The following is a 25,367-nucleotide window of genomic DNA, read 5'->3' on the forward strand; positions in this document are numbered from 1 at the left end:
GCAGTTCTGTTCAATCTGGTCTGCCATAATATCCCGAAGTGCTCTCACTCTTCTTCTGTTCTGACAGAACGGATGCACTTCAGCTGAAGTGCTCTTCCAAGAGAGCTGGCTTGAAGGTTCTTGTGTTTTCTGCTGCACATTCAGCATGTCTTCCCAGTGCAGAAGACCAGGAAGGTCTTTGCCTTCCAGAGCTTGCGCCCAAGCCACCCCTTCCCCTTTGGGCAGCGCGCCATTCTGAGCTGCAGCAGGTACCTATGGAACTCCACCTGCCATCAAGAAAGATATACAATCACCTTACTAGCCGTGTTCACACTGCATGGCAAATCTGTTCTATCCCTGTAAGCTACAGTATAGACTTGAAAGTGCAGCAACAGAATGGCAAACGCTTTCAAACTTGAAAGCCTGGTTATGTGGCAGGAAGCTCGAGCTGAGCTCACCATCAGGGCATGGCGCTTGACTTGAGTGAAGTTGCGCCGATTGAACTCATGCTGCTCTGCTATCTTGGCCGCCATCTCAGCCTCTCCTGGGAGCTCAGTGATCCCCTGCACACACTCAGAATTTGTTTTACACACCTGCACAGGGCACATGCACGGCAGCAGACACTGAGCGGTATCCCAGGCAGAACAAGTGCGGAAGCCCCTGCCAGTGATTTTGCTGGTCAAGAAACTGGGCGGAGAATCATGCACGGCCATAGATCTCAGCACAGACATGTAGAGCTTCAACAGAAGGCCCCGCGAATGTTCTTGGTGGCAAAAGTTAAGTTGGAAAATCATGCCTGTATGAGGTCTGCAACCCATGGCATCTGGCCTTCCACGCATGGGATCATGGGCCCGTGCGCTTGAACAAAGCCCAGGAAGAAGATGCCTGGTGCGCGCGGGTGAGCCACGTTCAGCAGCAGCTGCGGCTTGTCTCCCTTCAGGACCTCCACTTTTGGCGGCAGGAAAGGGCAGGACACATTGTACCCTGCAGCCACGTTTTTGAGCACTTTACTCATCTATTGTGTTCTCTCTTGTGCGAATGGAAGACGGGCAGTGATCAATCCCGACCTATTCATGCTGTCAAGGGCTTTCATTCAGTAGCCACAAGTGAGCTGGCCATGGTATGAAGCCTTCAAACCAAGGCTCACGGCTCAAGTTGTCTGTGTGGGCCCTAAGACAAATCCGAGCATATCTCCGCATGCCTGCTTTGCATGTTTTGGAATATATTTCCTAGAAGTAATCTGAAACCTCAGGCTTCTGAGCACAAAACACGAGGGACATAAGGCAAGGGCAAAGCAATCACCTGTTGCGCACACGATGATATCAATATCTTCCTTTGTGCCGTCTGTGAAGTGCACCGTGCGATCCTCGATCCGCTCAATGCCTGGCCGCACGGTGACCTTCCCGTCTTTGATGAGCTGCAGGATGTCCCCTGTACCTGGGCTGACTGTGGGGTGCACCTGTCATCCCCAGCACTCGCTTGACATCTTTCTGCAGATTGCTGGAGCATGCATGCTGCATTGCAAAGATAGCTACTGCTGGGCATGGAGATTTGGTGCACGCTGTCATCTGTGAAATTCACCAGAATCTAATGGGCATGCAGAAGCATGTGGACATCGAAGTGAGACCCAGGGTTGATTAATCTCATGGCTCTGACTGCAGCTCAAATAAAAAACTCAAGAACTTAAAGGAACTCCGCCTGGTTCTGGATTGTTCACAACACTGGGACAGTGCGGTGATCAGGCGCGCCGGCAGATTCATTTTGGATTGTTCACGTCACTGTGATCATGCTTGAAGGCAGCAGAGCGCACCCGCAGCAGGCCGAAGTCGGGCGGGGGAAATTTGAAGCTGGTCTGGGAGCCGCGCGAGATGTGAATCAGACATGTGACGCCCTTTTCCATCAGCCGCCGCGGCGCGGTGACGCCGAGCCAGGCCGGCAGGATGGAATCCGAGGGCGCGCCAAAAATATAGCGGGGCACAACATGCACACGCCGCCGGCAGGACAGGAACACCGCTGCAGCCCCGCACTGAGAAGCCTCGCTCGCTATGTCCATGCCTGCATGGGAACACACGAAATAACTTCGCGCTGCTCCTGTAGTGCATGTATCACCCGTTTCAGTACAGGCATGCATGAGGTCGTCCTTCCTGTGATGCCTGAGAGACCCAAGCTTAATCATCCTGACATGGACAAGATGCATGGTGAGATGCATAGAGTAATTCGCGGCTGCAGGGATTGAGTGGGCATGCATGCAAGCTCACCTGAGTTGCCAGCGCCGATGACCATGACTCGTTTGCCCTCCATGACTTTGGGGGTCCTGTACTCGTGGGAGTGCATTAGGGTGCCTGTGAAGCTGCCCGGCAGTTCGGGCCACGCAGCATGCCAGTGATGGCCGTTAGCAACAAGAACAGAAGTGTACAGTCTGGCAAGTGTGTGGCCTGTGGCTTTGTCCTGCACCATGCATGACCCATCCTCTTACTTGATGTTGTATTTTTGAAGTACAGCATGATAACCTCAGTCTTGAATGTGCAGATGCTTGCAAAGGGTTGATTGACAGGAGCCAGACCTCTGCAAAAACTCTGAAGCTGCCATCCGGGAGTTGCTCAACTTTTTTTACCTCTGTTCTGAATGTGATATGGCTCCGAAAGCCAAAGTGATCTGCGTAGGACTCCAGGTATTCCAGAATCTGCATGCACACAATTTTACAAGCTTGGTTGCTTGAGTTCTCAATCTCCAGTAACATTTTTTGGAATGCAATAAGAAAGGCGCTGTTAAGATCATGTGGATCTAGGCTGTCACCTCTTTCCGCGTGGGGTATGTCGGGTAGTGCTTGGGCATGGGAAAGTCATGAAAGCTAGTCATCTGTTTGGACGTGTTGATGCGAAGGGATTCATAGGAAGCTGACAACCCACTGTCGCTGTTGAGGACCCAAAGGCCGCCCACCTGTCACAGATCAAATCCTCAGTTGTTGCTCTCTGGACTGTACTGATAAGTTGAGCAGTGGTGTCCAGAACGTCTTGTCCAAAATGTCATTATTACCTGGGAGCTGGCCTCGAAACAATCGAAGGGGATGTTGCGTTCGTGCAGGACCTTGCAGGCAATCAGACCAGATTTTCCAGCTCCGATGACGCACGCGCGCTGTTTGAGAGCATCATTCCCCGCCTGCAAGGGTGTACCATTCTGTCTTGACAAGGGGTTCTAACACACAATCCTATATTGTAAGATGTGTGGAGGACAGAATCAAGGAGGCTCCAATGCGCAGCAATCTTGGCAGCTCCATGTTAGGCAAATTTTGCGTTCAATCTTATAAGCCAGCGAGATGAGGCTGCTTGGAACGCATTACAAATGCCCTGTGTCTGGCCACATGCAGTGCAAGGTCCAGCAGGTGCAGATGCGCAAGATGTGTGTGCTATACATTGGCACTTAATTACTGATTATCGTTTCTGGTATTTTATGTAGCAACTGCGTTACTAAAATATTGCTGCTTGCTTGCACATACCCTTGTCGTAATCTCGATGGTTATCTTGTGGTCTTTGCTTGGAAGCTTGGTATCACTGCACGAAGGTGTGGGACCATTACGACGCTCCTCGTCGCTCATTGTACACTATGTAGGATGACGACAAATGTTTGTTTATTCGACCGCGACCCAGTGCGAGATGCAATAACTCCAGTCCCACCGAAAGATGTTTGCACCCACAATTACTTGCGACTCAATGAACGCTTTTCTGTACGTCAGGCTTGTGAGGAATAGCCCAAAAGCGCAGGAGAAGGATGGATAATTTGTCACTGACAAATCGGAACTTTGAACAGGCCAAGGCCTCTCGATATTTCCTTCCCTTGGCAAGCAAGCCAACATGCGAAGAGAACTCAAGACATGAAGCGACGCGACTGTAAGTTGGGGGGGGGGCATCCGGGAATGAATTTTTTGCAGGCGTGCTGAACAATTATGCTGCCAGTTCCGCCAGCAATAGTGCAGTAATGCGCATGCGCAGCTGAAGTTCAGCTGCTGAACCAGTGACTGCGGCACCTGCGCAGGGCTGGGGCAGGCCCCGCGCGTTTGTAGGTCTCCAGCTTCCTCCCAAAGCTTGCACGCCACAGCTTTGGGAGGAAGCTGGAGACCTACAGGCAACTGAACTTCATTGGTGGTGATGAAGCCACCAATCTGCATGCATGCTGGCCTGTGGAGGAAACTGCAGTGCAGCTTCCAAGCATCTTTCCTGATTCGGTCAAAGTGTCAGAATGTCCAATAATAAAGTGCTGTGGAATGTCACTACCCTTCAGAAATACTTCTATTAAGAAATGGAGACAAGGCTGTGGAATATTATAGGCAGTTGACATTCGTCTAGAGCACACTTGCATCGGAGAGTATGACAATGGATGGTAGAGTGGACGACACCGTAAGGAAAAGGAGAACAACATCTAGGCAAGCTAGTAGAGAACTGCTGCATCCAGCGCTGGAAGACTTGGATCCCTCCACTAAGTTTCTGTACACACCGCACACTATCACTGGACTTCTGATCGGTAAGTCTGGCCTGAGGGAAACTATAAATGCAGTATTTATTTTTAATAATTTATTTTAAATGCAACACTACTGGTTGCAGTAGCAAGCATTGAGTAGTCGTGTGACGCCTTCTCTGCAGCATTCAATATTCGCTTGTGCAGCTCCATTTTGACAGTGTCCTGGTGGGATCCTGCAGGAGTTGTAGTGCTGATATACTTCAGCAGAGCGTTCAACCCTCCAGATACATCCCCAGATCCACTGCAAGCGGAGCGAGTGGCGTATTTCAACATCAAGCATGGCATCACTGCTGGCTGCCTGGTGTTCTTGGGTGACGTCAATCCCATGACACTTTATCAACGCACACCTGCTTGCACCCTTGGGAACTTGTCAGTCAGTTTCCTGCTCTCACAGTTGAATCGTTTTACTGACTGTCAGCACATCTACTGACGTCTATTGACAGCTGAATGCTGTGCACCAGGTTACTCCCTCATGCAGGGCCCCACTACAAGCATGGTGCGGCCGCACCCAGCACTCTGGCGAATCATCCATGGGATGATCGTCATCTACCTGCTGGCGCTGTCCTTCCTCCTCTTCCAGGATGTGGGCAATGCCCGGCATCTGCTGAAGGTCAGCAGAGCTGCCCTCGTTGCTCTCCTGCAGAGATCTGTTATGCTGCCTTGTCTATCAAGCAGGGGCTCTGCACTTCACTGCACAGCCAAGTGTTTCCCTTGTCTCTTGATGCATTCTCTTGTGCTGAGCTGTCATTTCTGTGCAGCGTCTCCGCTAGCATGAAGGGCTTGGGTTGTCTGAGCGCAATTTGTGTGCTCTGTCACAGCATCTGTATCCGGAGCTGGGAGTAGATCTTGCAGAGCGCGCGTACGGGGGGGACTGCAGGCTGTACATCGAGGGGCAGGGGATAAACTGGCCGGTCATCAAGGCCACGCTCTTTGATGAGTTTGTGGTGGCCCACACCGTGGGTTGGTGGTGCAAGGTGGGTGCAGCCTCCAATGCTGTGAGCACCAGGCTGTGTCCTCTGATAGTGCCCCCATACTATGTGTTTTGTCCATGCTTGTGATTGTGAAGGTCTGAAGAGAATGGTGTCATGATTGACAGGCGCTGGTGATCCGGGACTGGGCGCTGCTGTGGGTGCTGTCAATTGGGTTTGAGCTGATGGAGCTCACCTTCCAGCACATGCTGCCCAACTTCAACGAGTGCTGGTGGGACAGCTGGATCCTGGACGTGGCTGTCTGCAACTTGCTGGGTATCATCCTCTTCTACAGTGTGACATCATGTGTGCCTATGCATTCCCTTACTGTGCCTCAAACACCCACTTGAAGGTCATTCATGACAGCCCATCATCATTACTGCTGCACACACTGCCCCAACAGGGGCACACAGGACATTGCACTCCTGGCACCTGCTATGGACATGGCTGACATCAACGTGACACACTCATGGAGACCGAGCCAGGTCATTTGACAGTCATTTGCATCCTCGCCTGCATGTCTGCCTGCCTGCTTCTGGATGGCAGCTTTCCTGCTAGTCTCCTTCTTCTGCCTGCATGTTTGGCAAGTTGATCAGTTGCTCATGCTTCATGCAGGGATATATGCTGGGATGAAGACAGTGCGGTGGTTTGGGTCGCGTACATACGACTGGTCGGGGCTGAGCCAGCAGAAGACGGTGATGGACAAGGCGAAGCGCTCGCTGCTGCAGTTCTCGCCGCACTCCTGGGACGACTTTGACTGGCACCTGACCTCCTCGCCCCTGCGCTGCATCCAGTGCCTCTTCCCTGTAGCCCTCATCCTCCTCATGGAGGTGACACCTGATTCTCTCTGCACATGCCTGTCTGGAGTTTCTCATTCACTCCTCTGCACTTCCTTGCACCTCCAAAACAAAATGTAAGACCTGACAGCCACGAAAAATGCTGCCTGAAGCCCATGAGAGATCTACTCCATCTCTGAAGATGTACGCTGTTCTCTCTGTTTGCTCTGCCAGCCATTAATGCTTTCTGGGCAAATCTCACACTTTGTGGGGTTTGTAGGTGAACGCATTCTTCCTGAAGTATGTGCTGTGGATCCCGCCGCTGAACCCGCTGAACACCTACCGCCTGATCCTGCTCTTTCTGGGCGCGCTGCCGGCGACAAAGGAGTACTACGAGTTCATAGACAGCGAGGAGTCGGACATCTTCAACAAGCTGGGCCCCTTTGCTTGGCTGGCCACGGCCGTCGCCCTGGCGGAGACCCTGCTCTGCATCAAGTTTGGCGCTGGAATGTTCCCCGAGCCCCGGCCCCGGCGGGTGCTGTGGGCTTGGGGATGTAGTGGCGCCCTCTTTGTGTCATTCATGGCTGTGTGGGCTGTGAGGATCCGGCAGAGGGAACAGCGGAGAAAGGCCAAGTTGACCTAGCGCTGCGCTGTACAAAGTGGATTTTTGTTTGTGTGTAGTCAGGATCTTGGACAAGTGTGAACAGGAAACTGCGTTGGTATGGCAGCCTGATGCGAAGAAGTGCGACTGAGCCATACATCTGCTGCAAGATTGCAGACAGTTTTGGGATATGTGGATATTGGTTCCTTGACCTATCTATAGAAATGCGAGTGATCACGACAATCATCGAGTTGTGTCATGACAATCTTGGTCCAGAGATGACGCTCTAGAATTGTACTCCTTGGAACCATCAGATGCAGCAAGACACTCACCGATTGACTACAAAATAGTAACAACCAACCACCAGTCTGTGCACGCTTCAACCTTAAGCTAGCAATCATGCCACTGGCACATGCATGTGCTCAACAAATCTCAACTTGAAATTGCAATGGAAGGCTTTCCGCCCATCCAGGCACCCGGGGTGCGGCACACTGTGTAGACTTGGCTTGCAATTTATTGTGCACGTGCACATGCATGCATACACACTGGGACTTTTTTTCGGATTGATTTTCGGGTACATTCGGCGATGCGGCCGCTCCTGAGACACCCGCGTCATCGCTGTCAAAATCCGTCCCGAAGTTTTGAGCGGTTTGCTAGGGATGGCCCCTCAGCATTGGTGTAAAGAGGGGGTGTAGAGCTGGAGGCTGCAAGGGTGCATTTGCGAGTTGACAAGGCTGCAAGCCCGTACATATCGGCCCCGGGTTCCGGCTGCAGAGTCATAGCCTACTCATAGGGCATACACAGGTCCGTCTGCACTGCACTGCAGACGGACCTGTGTATGCCCTATGGCCCTCTGGGCTCTGGGTTCGCCACATATACAGATTATTATTATGCCATAAGCAGTGCTTATTATCATTGTTATTATGCACACATTGTGTGACAAAGGCAGATGATGGGCAGACTTGAAGAAAATGAAGAAGATTACACATCTGAAATTTCCAGCCGTCCAGCCTTGAAGGAAGGAAGGAAGGAAAATACGCATCAACTCCAGCCGCAACGGCTGATTGGATGTACTGACAGCATGCCACTAATCCTTCCTGATTTGGCAGCGCTCTAGGGTTAGGGTTTAAGGCAACGCATATGGAGCACCTCTGTCATGGCTGGAACGCCACTTGCCGACCAGCACCTCAGCGCACAAGCGGGAATGAGCATCTTTGCCGGCCTCAGACCTCCTTTGCACGAACGGCGGCACGAGCTACGCACCAGCATTGTCAAGGTGCTTTGATCGCCCACATTCTGTCTATTTATTATCAAGCTCACATTACAAAATTGCCGCTGCACGAGTTTTTCGGTGAGAGCCAAACCATCTTGTAAGACGCCCCTGATCGTTTAGTTCTTTGGAGTGTCTTGCAGATGGGCGACATTGAGACTTTCCTCTTCACTTCTGAGTCCGTCAACGAGGGTCACCCTGACAAGCTCGCCGATCAGGTATTGTCAAAGTTCCAGTTCACGTTGTGACAATTGTGAGTAGGAACGTGCCATGTCCAATACTTTGCTATGACAATTTTAAATCCCTGATCTGAGGTTGTACGAACTTATCTGCAGGTGTCAGATGCCGTACTGGATGCCTGCCTCGAGCAGGACCCCTATGCCAAGGTGTGCAGGACGTTTTCCCTCCCTAGAGATTTGATCTTCTGATAAGAAAGCTGCCTGAAGAAAGCGCGGCTGCACGTTGATTCCATGTAGACAATTAGTGGATGTTAATTGATTTTGATTCGTCGTGCCCGATCTTGGTGCTGGTGCAGAAGTCGAGTGCCGATTTACCTCTGACGGTTCAAAGGAGATGTCGCGCTCAGTGCTTGTGTTGTACCGTCGCAGGTGGCTTGCGAGACTGCCACCAAGACCAACATGGTCATGATCTTCGGTGAGATCACCACCAGCGCCAAGGTGGACTACGAGAAGGTTGTCAGGGACACCTGCCGAGAGGTTGGCTTCACCTCCGACGATGTGGGCCTGGACGCCGACAAGTGCAAGGTGCGCCTAGGCTTTCCCAATCACTTGACCAATGACCAAGCCCTCGCAGGGGTCTGCGGATGACTCGCTGCGATATTCTACCCGATATTCGTCGTTGCAATGTGTGTGATGCTTGTCTTGTCCCAGAGCAGTGCTTCCGTTGGGTCCAAATCCTTCTCAAGTCGCAGTCTTGCCTGCACACCTTATCTACTCCTGTGGCATTGTCCCAGGTGCTGGTCCACATTGAGGAGCAGTCACCAGACATTGGTCAGGGTGTGCATGGTCTGGGCACCAAGACCCTGGAGGAGATCGGTGCGGGAGACCAGGGCCACATGTTCGGCTACGCCACCGACGAGACCCCCGAGCTCATGCCCCTCACCCATGTCCTCGCCACCCAGCTGGGCTTCCGCCTGACCGAGGTGAGCCCTGTCCCCAGATTTCCTTTTGATGATCCATTTTGATGGTTGGACCTGCTTGACAAGGTCATTTCTCAGCAGTACAATTGGCCCCCTATTGCTCCACAGTCGCAAGTCTGTGGTACTGCTTGAATATATGACAACAATTTCCTTGCACCATTCACATATTGGCCTGCTCAGATCGCTTAGTATCCAGGAAATCTCCGTTGTGTTGCGCAATGCGTTGCCATGTCTCAAATGCTTCAATGCGCCTCCGGTCCGCACCACACAATTGTGCTCTCATTGCAATGCACCCTCCCCTGACATGGGATGCTGTCTGTGCACCAACCAATTGTCTCCTAATTTGCAATGTCCTGTCCCCTTGACATTGCGTTGCGCGCTTGCAGGTGCGCAAGAACGGCACAGTCGGCTGGCTGCGGCCGGACGGCAAGACGCAGGTGACGGTGGAGTACAAGAAGGAGGGCGGCGCGCTGACGCCCATCCGCGTGCACACCATCCTCATCTCCACCCAGCACTCCCCCGACGTCACCAACGACAAGATCCATGCTGACCTCATGGAGCATGTCATCAAGCCCGTCGTGCCAGAGAAGTACCTCGACGACAAGACCATCTTCCACCTCAACCCCTCCGGTGCGCCCCCTCTTTCTGTCCTACCATGCCAAATTGCTGGTCTTCGGTTTTGAGGTCCCTTGTTCTCTGTCCTACCATGCGCAATGAATTGTTCTCCCTGTAAGGTACCTTCCTCGACGATCGGAAGACTTGAAGGAACAACAGGTTCCTGCTTCACAAGCCCAAGTTGTTTTTAAATGGCTTGAAGCACACACTGCAGTAGTCGCCCATGCAGCAATACAGCGCATGCTGGTCAGAGGGAACTCCAAGCCAACAATACAGCCAAAGAGCTCGCCATGCGATGCCTGTATTAAGAAATGGATGCACACAGGCCGATTCGTGATTGGCGGGCCCCACGGCGACGCCGGTCTGACCGGGCGCAAGATCATCATCGACACGTACGGCGGCTGGGGCGCCCACGGAGGCGGTGCCTTCTCCGGCAAGGACCCCACCAAGGTCGACCGTTCCGGCGCCTACATCGCCCGCCAGGCCGCCAAGTCCATCGTCGGCTCTGGCCTCGCCCGCCGCGCCCTCGTCCAGGTTCACACCCTGCCCCCAGCCTCTTCCCTTTAACTCCCTCCTGCATCTTTGAGCCAGGTCATTTGTTGTCACTTGCACCCTTGTTTGCATGTCTGCTTTCCAGCTCGTACAGGCGCTGATGTCAGCGGTTACTATTGATCCCCTTTCTGCTGCACATGTTCTAGGCAGGCTATCACTCGTTTGTATCTTTCTGCCTGACTGCCAATCCCTTCCCTTTCTTTGAACCTTTGCTGCACAATCTGACTGGATGCATGCAAGGCTGCATATGCAAGCTTTACTGTCCATTCATTCAACAAGCAAGCATTGCAGTAAAGTGCATCCTGTGCAGATCAATGCAGTCTTGTGCAGGTCATGGTGTGGGATTGGCAGAGCCAGCAGTTTTTGAGGTGAATATTTACTGATGTTGACGGGTGTCTGGTGCTGTGCCAGGTGTCGTACGCCATTGGAGTGGCCCAGCCGCTCTCCGTGCACGTGGACACCTACGGCACCGGCACCATCGGCGACAAGGAGATCCTTGAAGCCGTCCTCAAGAACTTCGACTTCCGCCCAGGTGCCGCCCCCTACACCTCCCCTTTTTTGTGCACATGCCCTGGCTCTTGAACATCACCTGCTAGCTCAGCTCTTTAGCTGTTTGATTTTGATTGGGTGCTGACATACAAATCTGTGCGTCAACACCTGGGTAGCGCGCCCTTTTGACCTCGCCCTAGCGTTGCATCATGAAACTGAAAATACAGCCCGTTACTTGTAGTGGCATGGAGTTGCCCTCGCTTTGTATCTGAAACTGACAAAATACTGAAGCTCGTTAATTTTAGGGGCATCAAGTGGGTTGCTGATTTGGTTGTGTTGCATGTGCGTAGGCATGATTGCCCGCAACCTGGACCTGAACCGCGCTCGCTACAAGAGGACGGCCGCCTACGGCCACTTTGGCCGTGAGCCCACCTCCGACTTCACCTGGGAGAAGATTATCGACCTCAAGGCCAAGGTCTGAGCGCTGCATCACAGCCAAGCCCGCCCAGAGCGTTGTGGCGAAGGAGTAGCCCGACGGCACATGTTATAAGAGGCCGCTTGCTGCTCTCTGATGCTGCTAGGGGCTGCACAGTTGCAACGCAGTTTTGGGCCCACATTTGATTATTGTCATGTGTGGTTCAGCAGGCACAGCCAGCCAAGTTCTGAGCAATGGTGTGTCACCACGTTAACGCTGTAATATACTTGTCGTGATCGCATTCTAGGATGGACTCTAGTTAAAGACACGTGCTTGCTACAATCTGGGATGAGCACCCGGGTGGTGTCCATCCCACGTTGTAGCGGCCCATAAAAGGGTTGAACACTATGAATGCTGAACATGGGACATAGCTCTTCGCAATCTAAGAACCTCAATGGAATCAGGACTGTAAATTGATCACTGCAACCGTTGCAGCAACGTGAGGTTGAAGCAGTCTGCAGTTTGAAATGAAAAATCCTTTTGACCTGCAGTCTATACCTCAATGAAGAAGCAGCTAAGCACACTTCCTGTCAAAGTAATTCTAGAACAGTGAGTGACTCTCGCAGGTCTCTTCGGTCATAAGTTTAGGGACTCGTCATTTTGACTCTGATTCTCCCAGTATTGCAGCCGCTCCCTGAATGACTGCCACATCTGACCATCTCTGTCCAGGATTCTGTCCTGCACCGGTAGTGCTGGCATCAGCGCCTCCAGATCTCTCACTGCTCTCTCCACAGCGCGCACACCATGCTGCACATAAAAAATCTCATCAGCATGCATATCCACCAAGATATTTACTGCTTCTTTGAAACCTTTCCTGATGTCAACAGCAAGCTGCAAGTCAAGGCTGCCAAGTGTCCCACCTTGATGGACTTGCCAGATCCGAGCAAGACACGGCGCTCAGCATGTATTGTTTATTGCCTCCGGCCAACTTATTATCTTCAACAAATGGCAGGGTGTTCCAACAGACGCTGTGATAATGATGTCACCATCAGCACTGTTGTTCCTACCTTGTTCCTCAGGATCTGCGGCCTCCTCCTCACAAGCTCCTGGATGTTGAGACGCGGCGCGGCTGCCTTCAGGGCCATCAGGCGCACTGCAAGCTCTGTGTCTGACATGAGCAGGATGCCGGGCTCCCGGCTGCATGCAGGGAGCAACTTGCTCATTTACAGCCCCTTCTCTTCTTGCAAAGCGGATGTGGAAGCGGCAGAAGAGAAATCATGTATATTCGTGCTGCTGTGGAGTCGGCCAGCAAATGTGCATCTACAGCACGATAGCACCGAACCCACCTGACCATCTCTAGAAGAGCCGGTGGCTCCACACCAAGCACCGTGAGAAGGCCTTCAGACCTCTCGTTCAATGCATCTTCGTTCTCGTATTGCAGTGCAATTCCCTTCTCCTTCTCATTCCGTGCGGCTGTGCTTGCTCTATTCACCCAGTACTGCCTTGAGTCAAGCGCGCTCTTCCTTGTGATCCCAAGCGCCCTGCATGTCTTGGGACCGATGACTAGGCATGCTTATGCTTGCAGTCCACTATAGAAAATATTGGAGTATAGCACCGGACGAATAAGGAGACTTCTCATGTAGCGTACCAGTCCTCAAAGTGGAGCTTTGGCGCGTCACGTAGACCCCGAGGCCTCCACGCAGAGCTCTGGCAGCGTAATGCTAATCTTCTTTGTTTTCTAGATGGCAGATGGCTTTGTTCAAGACTATAATATGGACCTGTCACACATGTCCTCATCACTTGTCGACAGCATCAGCGTTCCCTTGCATACGCTAGCATTGGAGTCGTGCAGTCAGAGTGGCTGTGTGATATTTGATGATGCTGTGTGGCCAAACAATACTCGCATCAGATGAGAAGGCAGATTTCCGAGAGTCATCGGTGCTTGTGTTCTGCCTTTCCGACATGACGAAGCAAATGAGCTTGGAACAGCTTGCCTACCCACCAGATCGATCTTCCCGATCTGATGGGCTTTACTTTCTTGTCTTCAGCGCTGGAGAAGTTTTAAATCTGCAGCCACAATTGGGCATTTTCCTGACTGATGCTCAGGACAGCTGCTGGGTTGTCAGTCCACTTCAGACGACTGGACGGAATTTCCTTGTCCACAGGTGACACTTACGTGCCTGAAATATTAGTGTATTCAATGCTTGACCTCTGTTCATATACTCGGCATCTGACTCAAGAACAGCTGAGCATCCACCATCAGAGCGCCCTTCAATTCAAGTGGTGCTTCATTCAATTTGCCTTGGCGACATTCTTGTGGTCAAGCGTCCATCGTTTGCTTGAAGGTGTCAGAAGGACTTCTTTACCAGGCAGACAGCAGCTGGTAGTCAAGGGTGCCAGCCTTGCGACTTTGAAAAAACCATCAACAGAGACTGATATCATCGGTATCACTGCTGCCAAGTCAGGTGTGCGACGGATTTGTTGTATGGTGCAAGAATCGCAGCTCACGATGAACAAAAAATCCATCATAAAGGAGCTCTGGGGTGCAGGCGACTGTATTCTTCCTCAGCGCCCACCAGTGATCATTGGCATCGACCCAGACTCCAATGGAGCTCTAGCAGTCGTACATGTAAATGCCTACCCGCACCCAGGCGCTCAAGTCATAGAGGATGTAGTGGTGCAGCTGCATGACAATCCCTGTGAGGTCCTGCAGGCAACCAAACAGCGCAAGAGGAGGTATATATCCACGGCCAATCTGCTTTTAATAATGTTACATGACACCAGAACCACCAAAAGTTCAGAGGTGGAGCTAGCAGGACTGCCCATTGCTTTGCCGACAGAGTAATCATGAAGAGTCAATGTTCACACAACGGTAATTGCATATGTTGCAGGCAGGCCGACAGCACAGCGATAGCCAGCATTGTGAGGCAGCTAGCAGAGGAGCGCAGCAATGCGAGCGGGCCGCCTCCAAGGGTGGTCCTGGAGATGCCACAGCCCAATCGTCTGAATGGCAAGTGGAGCTGGTACGCCTGCGGCCACTCCTATGGAGTTTGGCACGGCGCACTCGCATCGCAAGGGTTCAAGGTGCGCGGCACTTCCGTAAATGCTGCTGATGGCTGGCATGCTTCCGCATACTGCTTTTAGATTAATAACCTCCTTGGCTCGCCTTGTTGTGCTAGTGGAGCCCCAGCAGCACATGCTTGGTTACCTTCCACCAGTGAGGCACGCATCATCGCTCTGGTGTAAATTGCAGGTCGAGACAGTAACGAGTCGGGCATGGAAGATAGACTTGCAGCTGAACGGCAAGGGGAAGGAGGGCAGCCGGCTGCTGGCCATTCGCCTGTTTCCCAGCGCAGCAGAACTCTTAAAGTGCGCTCCTTGCCCTCTGCATATTCCTGTTGGTCATGCCGCAGGTTCATACTCCACACATCCCCAGCTGGTCACGCTTTGTTCGGAATTTTTCTTTGGAAAAATGCTGCTTCAATTGGATTATGCCCTGTGTAGGCGGAAGAAGGACCACGGGCGCGCAGAGGCAATGCTGATTGCAGCGTGGGCGCTGGGGCTGCGCATTCAGGCAGACAGCGGCGATGTCATTGTTGCACCTCCGGTTGAACCACAGGAAGCCAGCCTGGACGACCTGCTGTCCGAGGAGGATGTCGGCGAGAGTGAAGGCATTGAAAGCTGATGTTTTGCTTAGATCCACTATTGGATTGCTTGAGGACACACATGTGGAATCATAATTGAACTTCAGATGGGAACAGAGAGTGGAGTGATAAATCTTGTTTTGTGTAATTAATTATTAACACCGCCAGCAGGACTCTTCACAGGTTTGCTGAAAGATAGTTCACCTGTTGCGATTCTTAATTAAGATTAGTCTCTCCATAAAAGGCTTCATTCCTTGCAAGACGCTACACGCCATTTGGCTTGTCTCAGTTATGGCTCATATCCATGCACCAAAGATACGGCATCGGATCATCTGTCACTCTGAAGAAGCCACCAACCATCACATCAGACTTTGCCGGAGAACTTCAGATTCCTCTCGTAATCCTGGCGCAGCTCTGTCATGGCAGTGCGGCGCGTGCCCCCTCCAGTCCTGTGCAGGACTGCAAACACATGCTGCACCTGCAGCACCATTCACATCTGAGATTCCCCATTCTCATAAAGAGTGATTCCAGACCAACCAGAGCTCCAAACGAGCAGATTACTTGAAGAAGATCCAAACAAAGTAGAGCTAGTTGCATACGCCCTGCAGCAGGTGGGAAACTCCGCTGGCAAAGCAATGGGACATCCCATGCTAGGACCCTCACCTGAGCTGCGCTGCAAGCGCCGTAGAGGGCGCATGCGCCGGGGCGCAGCGCGGCCGCCGCCGCGCCCGGCCATGGCCCGGAGCCCGGCCGGCTATCGGCCCAGTTGTCCTCTGACGCGCCTTGCGGCGTGGCCGGCGCCGCTGCCAGCGTGATGTAGTCTGCCAGTAGATGGTGGCAGTACATCCCCAGCATCTCCTGCAGATCAACCCCTTGTTGGAAACAGCTCTCAAAACAAGCAGGATAGCTTGAAGGATATCCTGAGCTGTTCACTCCCCAGAGTTGGTCTTGACTCTAGGAATAAGCTCTGTAGAAACGGATGGTAACCTGCCTAGACATGCAACAAGGGCAAATTGGCAGTGAATCTACCGTCAGCACTGGAAGCTAGCAAGCAACAAAGCCAGCATGGTAGAACCAGATGACAGACATAGGTGCGTAGCAGAAAAAGTGTACAACAGAGAAGGTGCAGGTCACCTTGCGCTCGGCAATGGCCTCATAGACGCTGGCGAGGTCCTCGGCGCACTGCTTTGCCATGTCAGCGCTGCCAGCAGCGCGCCAGCTCAGCAGCTCGGTCAGCAGCCCACGCGCGGCGGCCGCCGCCAACGCCATGCACCGCCGCACCTCGTTCGTGCGGTGGCGGACGGCTGCCACGAGGAGGTGGCAGCTCCCCGCAAACATGCCAGCCGCGCGAGAGGCGCTCCTGCACGCGACAATCCCTGCTTGTTATCTGTCCACCGTCATCACTGTAATCCGGTGGAGCATCGAAAGATGACTGACCAGCAACGCACCGGCAAGCTTGCCCGAAGCCAGTAACCTGTGGGCTGCAAGATTCTTGCATGAGCATTGCTTTGAAAAGACTGATGATTAGACGAGTGATGGAGTGCTTGCCTGGACGTCTTTGTCTGTGAAGCGGTGGTCGGTGGAAAGAGCAGTGCAGGGACCTGTAGAACTTGGCCCACCACATAGCCCGGCAGCTCGATGGCTGTGTCCCGTGCCACGATGGACTCCAGACAGCGCAGCGCCGTGCACACCAATGCTGGCGCCACATCTGCATTCCATGCACAGCAGACTCTCTCAGTGCTCGCAGGCATCAAATGCAACTTCACACTGCCACACACAGGTCATGCAGGCAGACACGGCAGCAGCAGCTTTGAGTGCAGGGAGGTATAAGCACGAGTCACAGTAGCAAGCAAAGATTTAGAGAGGCCGCACCAGAGTTTGTAGGAGCCGCCTGTATGCAGGACAAGACGGCAGCTGCCAGGTCCTCAGAGCTCTGCGACAAGACCCGCAGCGCTGCTGTCGAGTGCACAGACTCCATCGCCACCAGCAGTACCTACAAGGACATGCACACCACATCTATATTGTGTTCCAGTAGTAAGCACTCATTGCAACCCCTTTAAAGACCAAGGGCAACCATCAAATAATTGCCCTGGTTGCATGGCAGTATTTACAAGCCACACAAGAGGAAGGGGACCCATTGTCATGCTCATTGATGACTGTTTGTGAACCAGAAGCATGGGAAATAAAGGCGCACCTCTAGGACAGGCAGGGCTGCATCTATGCCCCTTTCCTGGTCAAGCAGCATATCACGGATGCTCTGGTAAAAGTGCTCCTGCTCCGACAGGCTGGATGCATGCACTATCTCTCGTACCTGCAGCGCGCACAAGAATTTACCCTCACCAACTGCATGAGTTGGTGCTGCGAGCCCAACTTTCTTCGGCGCATATTTTGACGCTTAATTCAAATGTCTCCATTAACATGAAGAGAGTGCGGAACGCACAGACACCAGGAGGGCCTCTCTGAGGGTGCTCCGCCCTCGAGCAGAAGGGCTGTCGCTGTCTGCGTCGGCCAAAGTCGGAACGCTCATCAGGAGACCCATATTCAGCCGCCGCTTGGGCCCCGGCACCTGCATAGAATTCATGCCTTTCACAATCTATGGAAAGCCATGCTTGAACATGAACTTCCAGCCATGACCCTTGCGCGTGCCTGAGTTAGTGAGAAAAGTTACATGCATTGGCTTGGGATTTCAGCAGAAAGGGGCAGCACCGGTGGCAGGAGCAGCAAGTGGCGCAGCAGATGGGTGTGCAGCGCCAGCATGCGCGCGATGATGTCACTGGGCATGATGTCATCGGGCAGGCTCTGACGGGCAGCATGCAGAGCCCTGCCAGCCGCTGTCAGGTATGCCACCACATCCAAAGCCACCTCGAGCGGTAGTGCACTTGTAGAATTATCCCTGCCAGAATCTTCCTCCTGCACAGCATGCAAACCAAGGCATTGTGCACAAGGAAGACTACTTCCACCCAAACGGACACTTGTGATAGCAGCTGGACGTCCCGTACCAGCATCAGGCGGCTCTGCTGCTTATATCATGAACGGAAAAAGGAAGGGCAGTCTACCTGGTCCTGCAGATGCCATGGGGCGAGCAGGAATCTGGAGGCCAGCTGCAAGTGGCGTCTGAGATTATGAACAAGGGCAGGCTGTGAGCGTTTATCTGCTGCCTCTACCGGTCCCTCAGCCTGAGCAACAGAACTGTCTCTGCTGCTACTTGCACCACGGCTGTGTGCATCCAGAAGCAATGCAGCCGCAGCCAGGAGGCTGGCCACTGCTGCGGCATCCTCTAGTTGCTGCCAGTCGTCTTGGACGCTGGCATTTGCTGGCTGCTCCACATAATCGGGCATGCCTGCCAAGCTAGGTATTCCTGCAGTAGTAAACATCAGTGAGCTGCTGGCTATTATAATCACACCCTATTTTTCGGTACTCATGACCTGCCAAGCTGGATCAGATGGAGGACAAGCACCAAAGCGTTTGTAGTAAATTTACTACAAAGGCACTGGAGGATACCTCCAAGTAAATGCTTGTTGGCCGCTTCCAAGCCATGCACGCAGAGAACCTCAAGGCTCTCCAGCAGTTCACGCAGTTCTGCTGCTTCCAGGGGCGCTCTCACATGCACTGCTGGACCTGCATGCATCTCTTTGCATCAAATAACCTCTCTATTGCCATATTTTTGGTGCCACACTGATCATGACTATCGTGCAGCCTTGCTCTCTAAAGCAATGAAAGATTAACACGTTGGAAACATAGCAGCACTCACCGGCAACGATATTGCTGGCAGCCCGGCGTTTTGTTTCTGACCGACCACCTGCCACGGAGGCTACCACAGATGCAGCAAGCGTTTTGATCTGCAGCGCTATCTGCGGCTTCACAATTCCTGATACTTCATCCTCAGACTTTGCTGTCATATCAGCTGCCAAGCTCTCCAAAATCTTCTCAACCCGACTGACGGTCTCCAGAGCTGTGGATCTCTCAGCTGGAACCTCTCCTGCAGGTGCGCTGATTCCTGCAGGCTCCAGGTCTCCCCCGCTCAAGCTATGCGTGACAACGCTGCCCATGATGGCGGCAGAGCTCCGCAGCATGCTGCGCGCTGAGCTGTCCTGCCAGCTGGCACCATCTGTCCCAACCACGCATGCAGCAATCGCAAACGGCCAGTCCAGCCGCGCTTTGTCGAGCCGGCCGAGCAATTGCAGCACATGCCGGCTCCCGCTGCACGCCGCGGCCGCCACAAAGGCATGCGCAGCCTGCAGCGCCGCGCAGCAATCTTCCCTGCCAAGCAGCCCGGCGTCGTTGCCTGCACTGGCATCCGCGCTCGACTCGGCCACGGGAGTGCTGCTGTAGAGGAGTGTGAGGAGCGCTGCCTGGACGAGCAGGGCGAGGTCCACGAGCTGCGAAGACGCGCAGCCTCTGGCTGCAAACCACTGCGGCGGCATGGCCGCCAGTCGACTGAAGAGCCGCGCCGCCTGCTGCAGAGCTGTGGCCGCCTCGCTGCCAACATTCACCACCCCAGCCGCTACAGGAGAGGCATGCCCTCCGTGACTGGTGTGTGCCTGTAACACCTCCAGCAGGGCCTCACAGCCGAAGGCACCTCCTGAGTCTCCATCACTCTGCGCGGGGGCTGCGTCAACCAGGATGCCAATGCTGCGGATCAAGCTCTTTAGCTTGTCCACTTCTTGGCTGCCCTGCCGCGCCTGTGCGCCCTTCCCCTTCTTTTTTGGCCGGCCGGCCGCTGCGGGCGCAGTCTGCTCCATGTCATTGCCAAGCAGGGGAGCGCAGGCAGCGGCAAGGGAAGCGTGAAGGATAGAGGCTGCAGCGTGGACCCATTCAGTGTCCAGATCAGCCTCCTCTAGGAGCCCTCTGGGGTCCGCTGGATGTCCGCTGGCCTGATTAGCCTCATTCAGGTCACTCGCAATTGATGGCTGATCAATTTTGCTTGGCTGTGTGGCTGCGGGGGACATTAGCAGCAGCAGCCGCAGCAGGCAGGCACGCTGCGTACTTGAGGCATGCTGCAGGAGCAGCCCTGCTGACAGCAGCACCTGCCCAAGCACACCACTCTGCCCTGGAGGATGCGCGTCTGTGCCAGCATCATCGGTGTGCTGCTGTTCTCTGTCAGCATCCTTCTCAGCAGAGGCAGCCGTTCCCACGAGGCTGTCGGCCAGTGCTCTGAGCTCGGCAGCCGTGGCTGCTTCCAATTCGCTGGCATCCGGCAGTGGGCCGCAGCTGGGTTCAGCCGGGGCCGCAGATTTGGCAATTGCTGCCGGTGCCACCTGCTGGATAGGGCAGGAAAATCGCAGGTGCAGCAGCCGTTCCTGCAGCACATCAATGCGCTGCAGCATGCACGTCACCAGCGCCTCTTGCAGCTGATCCCCATCGCCACCTGCATAGGGCCCACAGCCTCATCAGGGCAACCGCACCAGGTCGTGCTGCTCGTTTATTTTTCTGCAAGCAAATCAAAGGGACACTGATGGCTGCAAAGAGGCCGTCATGCTCAGACTCAAGGTTGCAGAGGACCAAAATGCTAGAGATTGGGTACCTGGGCCTGCACACTCCGACAAGGAGAGAAGTGTGGGTAAGGCCAGCTTGGACTCCTGCATCCCAGCAGCGGAGGCCACGCGTAGGGCGTCAAAGTAGCCCAGCGTTGGAAGTCTGTCCCTTTCGAGCTGGGCTGCATGCGCTTCCAGTACAGTCGCCTGCCCAGACAGGGCCGATATCTGGGGCTGCAGCGCCGCGCAAGCCGCATGAGCCCCTATTGCCAGCGCATACAGCTGTAGCAGAGCGGCCAGCCGCGGCCGGCTGACGGCTGGGCCACCGGTGCCGGTCACCTGGAAAGCACATTCTCACATTATTATCCAGCTCTTTACAGGTCCAACACATGCAAGGTTGGAGGCTAACACACACATGCTAAAAAACACGCACATCTTCCACTTGTTGTGAGAAGGCGCAAAACACGTGCAAATGGTGCAGGCCGCGAATCTGTACGACATTGGACTGCCGGTAGATCTTGGCATGGAATGCAATGGGACAGAGTGGGGCTAACCCACCATGCGCAGCTCAGAGGTGAGGGGCGGAGCAAGGGAGCGTGAGATGAGGAGCTCGAGGGCAGAGGCAACGGCGGGGGCCGTGGTGAGGTCGATGCGCAGTCCCGCCAGGCAGCCGCGCAGCAGCACCGCCAGCGCGGGGGCGATGCCTCCCTCAGCCGCCAGCAGCCGCTTCATGCCGGCCGCCGCAAACGCCACGATCTTCGGCTTCTGGCCGGGAGGCGCCTCGTAGATCGTCTGCACGCCGCCAGGACACAGTCAATTGCTTGTGCTTCAAATTCCGCCAAGACAGCTCATTTTGGTAAGCTGCACACTCGCGCAAATGAGCGCGCTTGAAGGAGGGACACGAGACCTTTTGAAGACATGGTTATCCCCAAGGAGGGTGCGATTGATGTACTCGCAAGCTACGTGCATGTCCAGGACAGATTATTGGCTCGGCGAGTCACGAGACAGTGAAATGAGGGGCCAAGGACTCACCTGGTGCAGGGCGGCCTTGAAGGCGGTGCTGTCGATGACGCGGGTGGCGGCCGGCGCGCATGCGCTGGAGCCAAGCGCGGCCGCCAGGGAGTGCAGCAGGAGCTCCACCTGGCGCAGCTCCCCATACGCTCGCACCAGCCGCCCTGCCACCTCCGCCGCCTTCGCCACATCTCTGGCGCCTGCATTGCCCAACAGAACTCCCCTTATTGCGTGGCATGTGGCCTCACGTACATGAGTGCTTGTAGAGCATGTCAAGGGCATTCAAGGCTATTAGAGTCTGCACCTTTTCACCTCGGGCCTACACGGCAATGCTCATGCACAGGAACGTAAATAGGCACGGCTGCATGTACACAGAATCATTGCCTATCCTGCCAGAGAGATTAGGTGGTATGAGTGTGTTCGAAAAGAGGAACAAAGGTGAGTTTCGCACCGGTATGAGTGGCCTGGGATGCGGATGCCCAAAGCACCTCCCACAGGGTCTCCAGCCTGGCATGCAGCGCGCGGTGCTCCACATCCATTATCGCCCCCAGAACTCCAGTGGCTGCCACAGCTCTTTGAGTGAGAATCTCACTGGCGGGCGCCCGCTCTTTGCCTAAGTCGCTCTGATCTGCTGCTTGGAATGGCATTAGCACAGCAGTGCCCAAACGGCCCAGCAGCTCCTTATGGGACCCCGTCACATCTTCCGTCGCCCTGTACACCCCTAAAACAGTGCACATCACCGCGTTGGCAGCTTTGATGGATGCACAAGACAGTCCATTCTATAGTGCTCATTCCTCCTCACCACCAAAACAAGAGCGCAATAAAGTGCCTCAAATGCAAGTGAAGCTGACAGCAAGCAAGGATGCCAACCTGCAGACTTCAGGATGCCTACAAGCATTCCTGCTCCCTCGGCCAACACCGGCCATGCTGCCTCCTCTGATCTGTGTGTGAATTGCATGCCATCCACCAACTTCCTCTTCTGTGCTGCTTTCTTTGCCTGCTCAGGTGGCCTTCTCTTCTTGGCAGGCTTGCTGCTGAGCCCCTCCTGCTGCTCCTCGTTGCCATCGGCCTCAGAGCTCTGCACATAATCGCAGCGCATGTGATCAGCCACGGTGCAATTTGGACCCTTGTCCACAAGGAGCTAGAGTGAAGCTTGTGCCAGACGCATGGAGCACCTGATGTGTCGTGAGGCTGTACAGGGATGTGGAGCAAGGAGGTGCCGCCTACCTGTGTAGCAGACTCAAGGCCCGCCAAAACAGGCTCCAGCAGGAGCACAAAGAAGTCAAAGTCTGCCGAGGCAGCAATGCCCCCCTTTTGCGCGCCGTCTCGCACATCTGCGGCCGCTGCCCTCGCGTAGCGCTTGAGGGCAGCCTTGAACCTGACTAGCAGCCAGGGCAGGCCAGCCAGCAGGACTGTCAGCTTCTCTGCGTCCGCACTCCTCACTTCGCGCGACAGCACCTGCAGTACACACATGCAGCCCCTAATGATGCGGTACCTTCCAGTCAGACCTACATGCTTCAGGCCTTCTACTTAGTTATTGTAGTCTTGCACACTATGCAGATGGTGCATGACATGCACAGGCAGCAAAACAAATTAGGGAAAGTGGGAATGCAGACCTCATAGCAGTGCGAGCGCCAAGAAGTGAGGAGAAAGGGCTGCCTCGCAGTACAAATGCAATGCATGCAGCAGGTGAGCAGCAGCATCAAAGGCTACCTTGAAGAGCAGGGATAGGTAGGTGGGGGCCTGAGAGTGGCCCTTATCCCCTTCTGGCATGTCATCATCACCGCTCTGCTCCATGACTTCCAACTCCTTTGTACTGTCTGGGCCTTTGCCACCCGTGTAACTGCTGGCTATCGCTGCAAGGCCCTCTACATGGGCCCTGTGGAAGATCACTGCATCCAGCAGCTGGCGGCTCGCTGTCACCAGCCTCTTCTGGCTGTGTGAGCCCTCAGACCCTGCACGCATGCAAGTGCTCCTCTTTTGCACAATCACCCACAATCTGGCGCAAGCCAACAGGTGACACATCAGCGTCTGTTTGCCCTCTCAGACCAACACCCCAACAATGACCCTGACTGACCTCAACATGTCAATGAAACAATGCACACATACATGTAGTGCATGGTGCAGTTGATAGTGCCTGCAGTGCAGCTCGGTATCCTGCGCTTCCCAGTATCCATTCAGTAAAATATCTGTACTGTGAACAGCAGGTTGGCAATCTAATAAGGCCTAGCCATTGCTTCGAAGGGCTTTTGAGAAGATGCAATTTTACACGTCCTTGACAATTTGCACAACATCAGACGGCAGGACGAGGCTGACTCACCTGGTTGCCCACAGGAGGTTTGCAGGGGGACGAGCAGCCGCTCCACAACAGAGACATACACCTTACGCTGGTTGGGGTGTGACAGGGCCACCGAGCGCAGCATAGCCAAGCTCTGCGCGCACACCTCAGCCCAAGGATCCTGCCCTGCCGCCGATGCTGCATGGTTCCTCATGGCCGCTTGAGCCTCCACCGCTGCCTCTGCAAACGCGACACTGCGCGAGAGACAATTTCAGTATTTTTCCACGGGATGCCCTGTCCTTCTGCCCTCCTGTACTCCAGGAGACCGTAAGGCACCTGCTTGACCTGAAGGTGGTGGTGAGATTTCATTATCAGAGGATGACATCAATCGCTTTATCATAGTAAGATGGATGGAGTCTCATGACCATCAACTGACCCCTACTGCAAGTCTGAGAGTATTACTAATCCTGGGTGGCGGCAATGATGCAGAAAACTGAGCACACCTGTGCTCCAGGCTGGGGCTGAAGTGCAGGCGGTCCTTGGCAGCCAGCAGCCGGAGGGCGTCCAGCAGGGCGTCCGCCAGGTCAGCGCTGATGTCAGCGCCCAGCGTGCGAAGCGCGCCCCCCGCGGCCGAGCGGCAGGCGTGCGCGGCCGCGCTTACTAATGCCGGATTGGCCGCCGCCGCCGGGCCCACCTCGCGCATTCGCAGCAGCGCTGCCAGCAGGGCCCACAGCCGCGCAGCAATTTGTGTTGGGGTCGCCTCAGGTGATAAAATGCTGTCTGCAGCTTTTCCTTGCCCCCCTGCATTGCATGGTGTCCAGGTAAACATTGTGAAGCATGTCGCTGTACTGTTTGGTCAAGACAGTTTGCTGCAGCAATCATGCTGATCCCCTGACTCACGGTGCTTCCTGGCTACACTAGCAGACTCATAAAGTACCTGATTGACCGATCCACGCCTGCGTCTAGAGCTGCAGCAATGACAACCTAATAATGCTGGTGAGAAGTTCTGACTGAGTGGGTTGGTCTCACGATTTTGGATTTGTACCTTTTCCTGAGCTTTGCTGGACAGATGCGCTCTTCAGGAGTGTGGACACTGCCCAATCCAGCAGCCCCTTGAGATAGTGCCTGCGTACGCGCTGTGGCGTGGTCTCCAGGTCTGCCCTTATGTCCTCCAAGTCATGCTCCTGTGTTGACAGCATCCGGCTGTCAATGCGGCTGGCATTGAGTGGGTGTCAGTGTGTGAGGTGCAGTGCCCTGATGAGACGCAATCAACATGACGAATCTGGTCAATAGCAATCCTTTGAATTCACCTGTGAAGCCTTGACGGGGTAACCGCCTCCTGACGACACGGCCATAGCCACCTGCAGCCGATGACCCAAAGCGACCCTCCTGTTGGGCCACAGGAAACGCCTTAAACGCAAGGTTCTTGCTTCAATGGCATACGCTTGTAATTCTGATTGCTTACAGAGACCTGAAGATAATGCAACTGATGGCATGGCTCCACCTGTGCAATGGCAGCTCTTGGGCATGAAGTTGTCTGAGGGCAGATGCTGCGTCTCGGATCTCCATGCCGCCACCTTATATTGTCCCAGATGATAATTTGTGTCGTATGCTGCTCGCA

General features: G+C 54.2%; 6 protein-coding genes across 6 annotated transcripts; 3 read left to right on the plus strand and 3 right to left on the minus strand.

Moving 5' to 3' along the window:
• Nucleotides 1-140: 140 nt before the first annotated feature.
• COCSUDRAFT_39236 (flavin-containing monooxygenase) lies at nt 141-3,574 on the minus strand (the record flags this gene model as incomplete). The annotated part of the gene is made up of 10 exons (XM_005652104.1): nt 141-266; nt 438-572; nt 794-963; nt 1,282-1,438; nt 1,790-2,034; nt 2,238-2,427; nt 2,594-2,662; nt 2,776-2,919; nt 3,016-3,138; nt 3,476-3,574. The coding sequence occupies 10 exons, from the start codon at nt 3,572-3,574 to the stop codon at nt 141-143; spliced, it is 1,458 nt and encodes a 485-aa protein (XP_005652161.1).
• Nucleotides 3,492-6,881, plus strand: COCSUDRAFT_34906 (PSS-domain-containing protein; the record flags this gene model as incomplete). Its single annotated transcript, XM_005652105.1, has 8 exons — nt 3,492-3,540; nt 4,429-4,497; nt 4,674-4,805; nt 4,956-5,104; nt 5,313-5,468; nt 5,591-5,738; nt 6,078-6,292; nt 6,519-6,881. 8 exons carry the CDS (start codon nt 3,492-3,494, stop codon nt 6,879-6,881), a joined length of 1,281 nt encoding a protein of 426 aa, XP_005652162.1.
• A 1,371-nt stretch (nt 6,882-8,252) lies between these two features.
• On the plus strand, nt 8,253-11,643 carry COCSUDRAFT_26819 (methionine adenosyltransferase; the record flags this gene model as incomplete). The annotated part of the gene is made up of 8 exons (XM_005652106.1): nt 8,253-8,327; nt 8,445-8,495; nt 8,718-8,873; nt 9,083-9,271; nt 9,655-9,898; nt 10,209-10,417; nt 10,847-10,967; nt 11,275-11,643. The coding sequence occupies 8 exons, from the start codon at nt 8,253-8,255 to the stop codon at nt 11,403-11,405; spliced, it is 1,176 nt and encodes a 391-aa protein (XP_005652163.1). The 3' UTR covers nt 11,406-11,643.
• Nucleotides 11,644-11,975: 332 nt separating this feature from the next.
• Nucleotides 11,976-13,168, minus strand: COCSUDRAFT_55614 (hypothetical protein; the record flags this gene model as incomplete). The annotated part of the gene is made up of 4 exons (XM_005652107.1): nt 11,976-12,146; nt 12,407-12,536; nt 12,686-12,880; nt 13,140-13,168. The coding sequence occupies 4 exons, from the start codon at nt 13,166-13,168 to the stop codon at nt 11,976-11,978; spliced, it is 525 nt and encodes a 174-aa protein (XP_005652164.1).
• Nucleotides 13,169-14,233: 1,065 nt separating this feature from the next.
• On the plus strand, nt 14,234-15,146 carry COCSUDRAFT_52223 (hypothetical protein). Its single transcript, XM_005652108.1, has 3 exons — nt 14,234-14,423; nt 14,593-14,708; nt 14,844-15,146. Exons 1-3 carry the CDS (start codon nt 14,325-14,327, stop codon nt 15,022-15,024), a joined length of 396 nt encoding a protein of 131 aa, XP_005652165.1. The 5' UTR covers nt 14,234-14,324; the 3' UTR covers nt 15,025-15,146.
• A 201-nt stretch (nt 15,147-15,347) lies between these two features.
• COCSUDRAFT_39238 (hypothetical protein) lies at nt 15,348-24,945 on the minus strand (the record flags this gene model as incomplete). The annotated part of the gene is made up of 21 exons (XM_005652109.1): nt 15,348-15,461; nt 15,647-15,841; nt 16,118-16,343; nt 16,432-16,457; nt 16,585-16,691; nt 16,856-16,976; nt 17,178-17,294; nt 17,424-17,549; nt 17,690-17,893; nt 18,148-18,341; nt 18,735-20,351; nt 20,508-20,796; nt 21,016-21,249; nt 21,490-21,668; nt 21,920-22,189; nt 22,339-22,546; nt 22,696-22,926; nt 23,182-23,423; nt 23,789-24,000; nt 24,250-24,547; nt 24,792-24,945. The coding sequence occupies 21 exons, from the start codon at nt 24,943-24,945 to the stop codon at nt 15,348-15,350; spliced, it is 5,364 nt and encodes a 1,787-aa protein (XP_005652166.1).
• Nucleotides 24,946-25,367: the final 422 nt, after the last annotated feature.

This window comes from Coccomyxa subellipsoidea (genome assembly GCF_000258705.1).
Source record: "Coccomyxa subellipsoidea C-169, whole genome shotgun sequence".
NCBI classification, from domain to species: domain Eukaryota; kingdom Viridiplantae; phylum Chlorophyta; class Trebouxiophyceae; family Coccomyxaceae; genus Coccomyxa; species Coccomyxa subellipsoidea.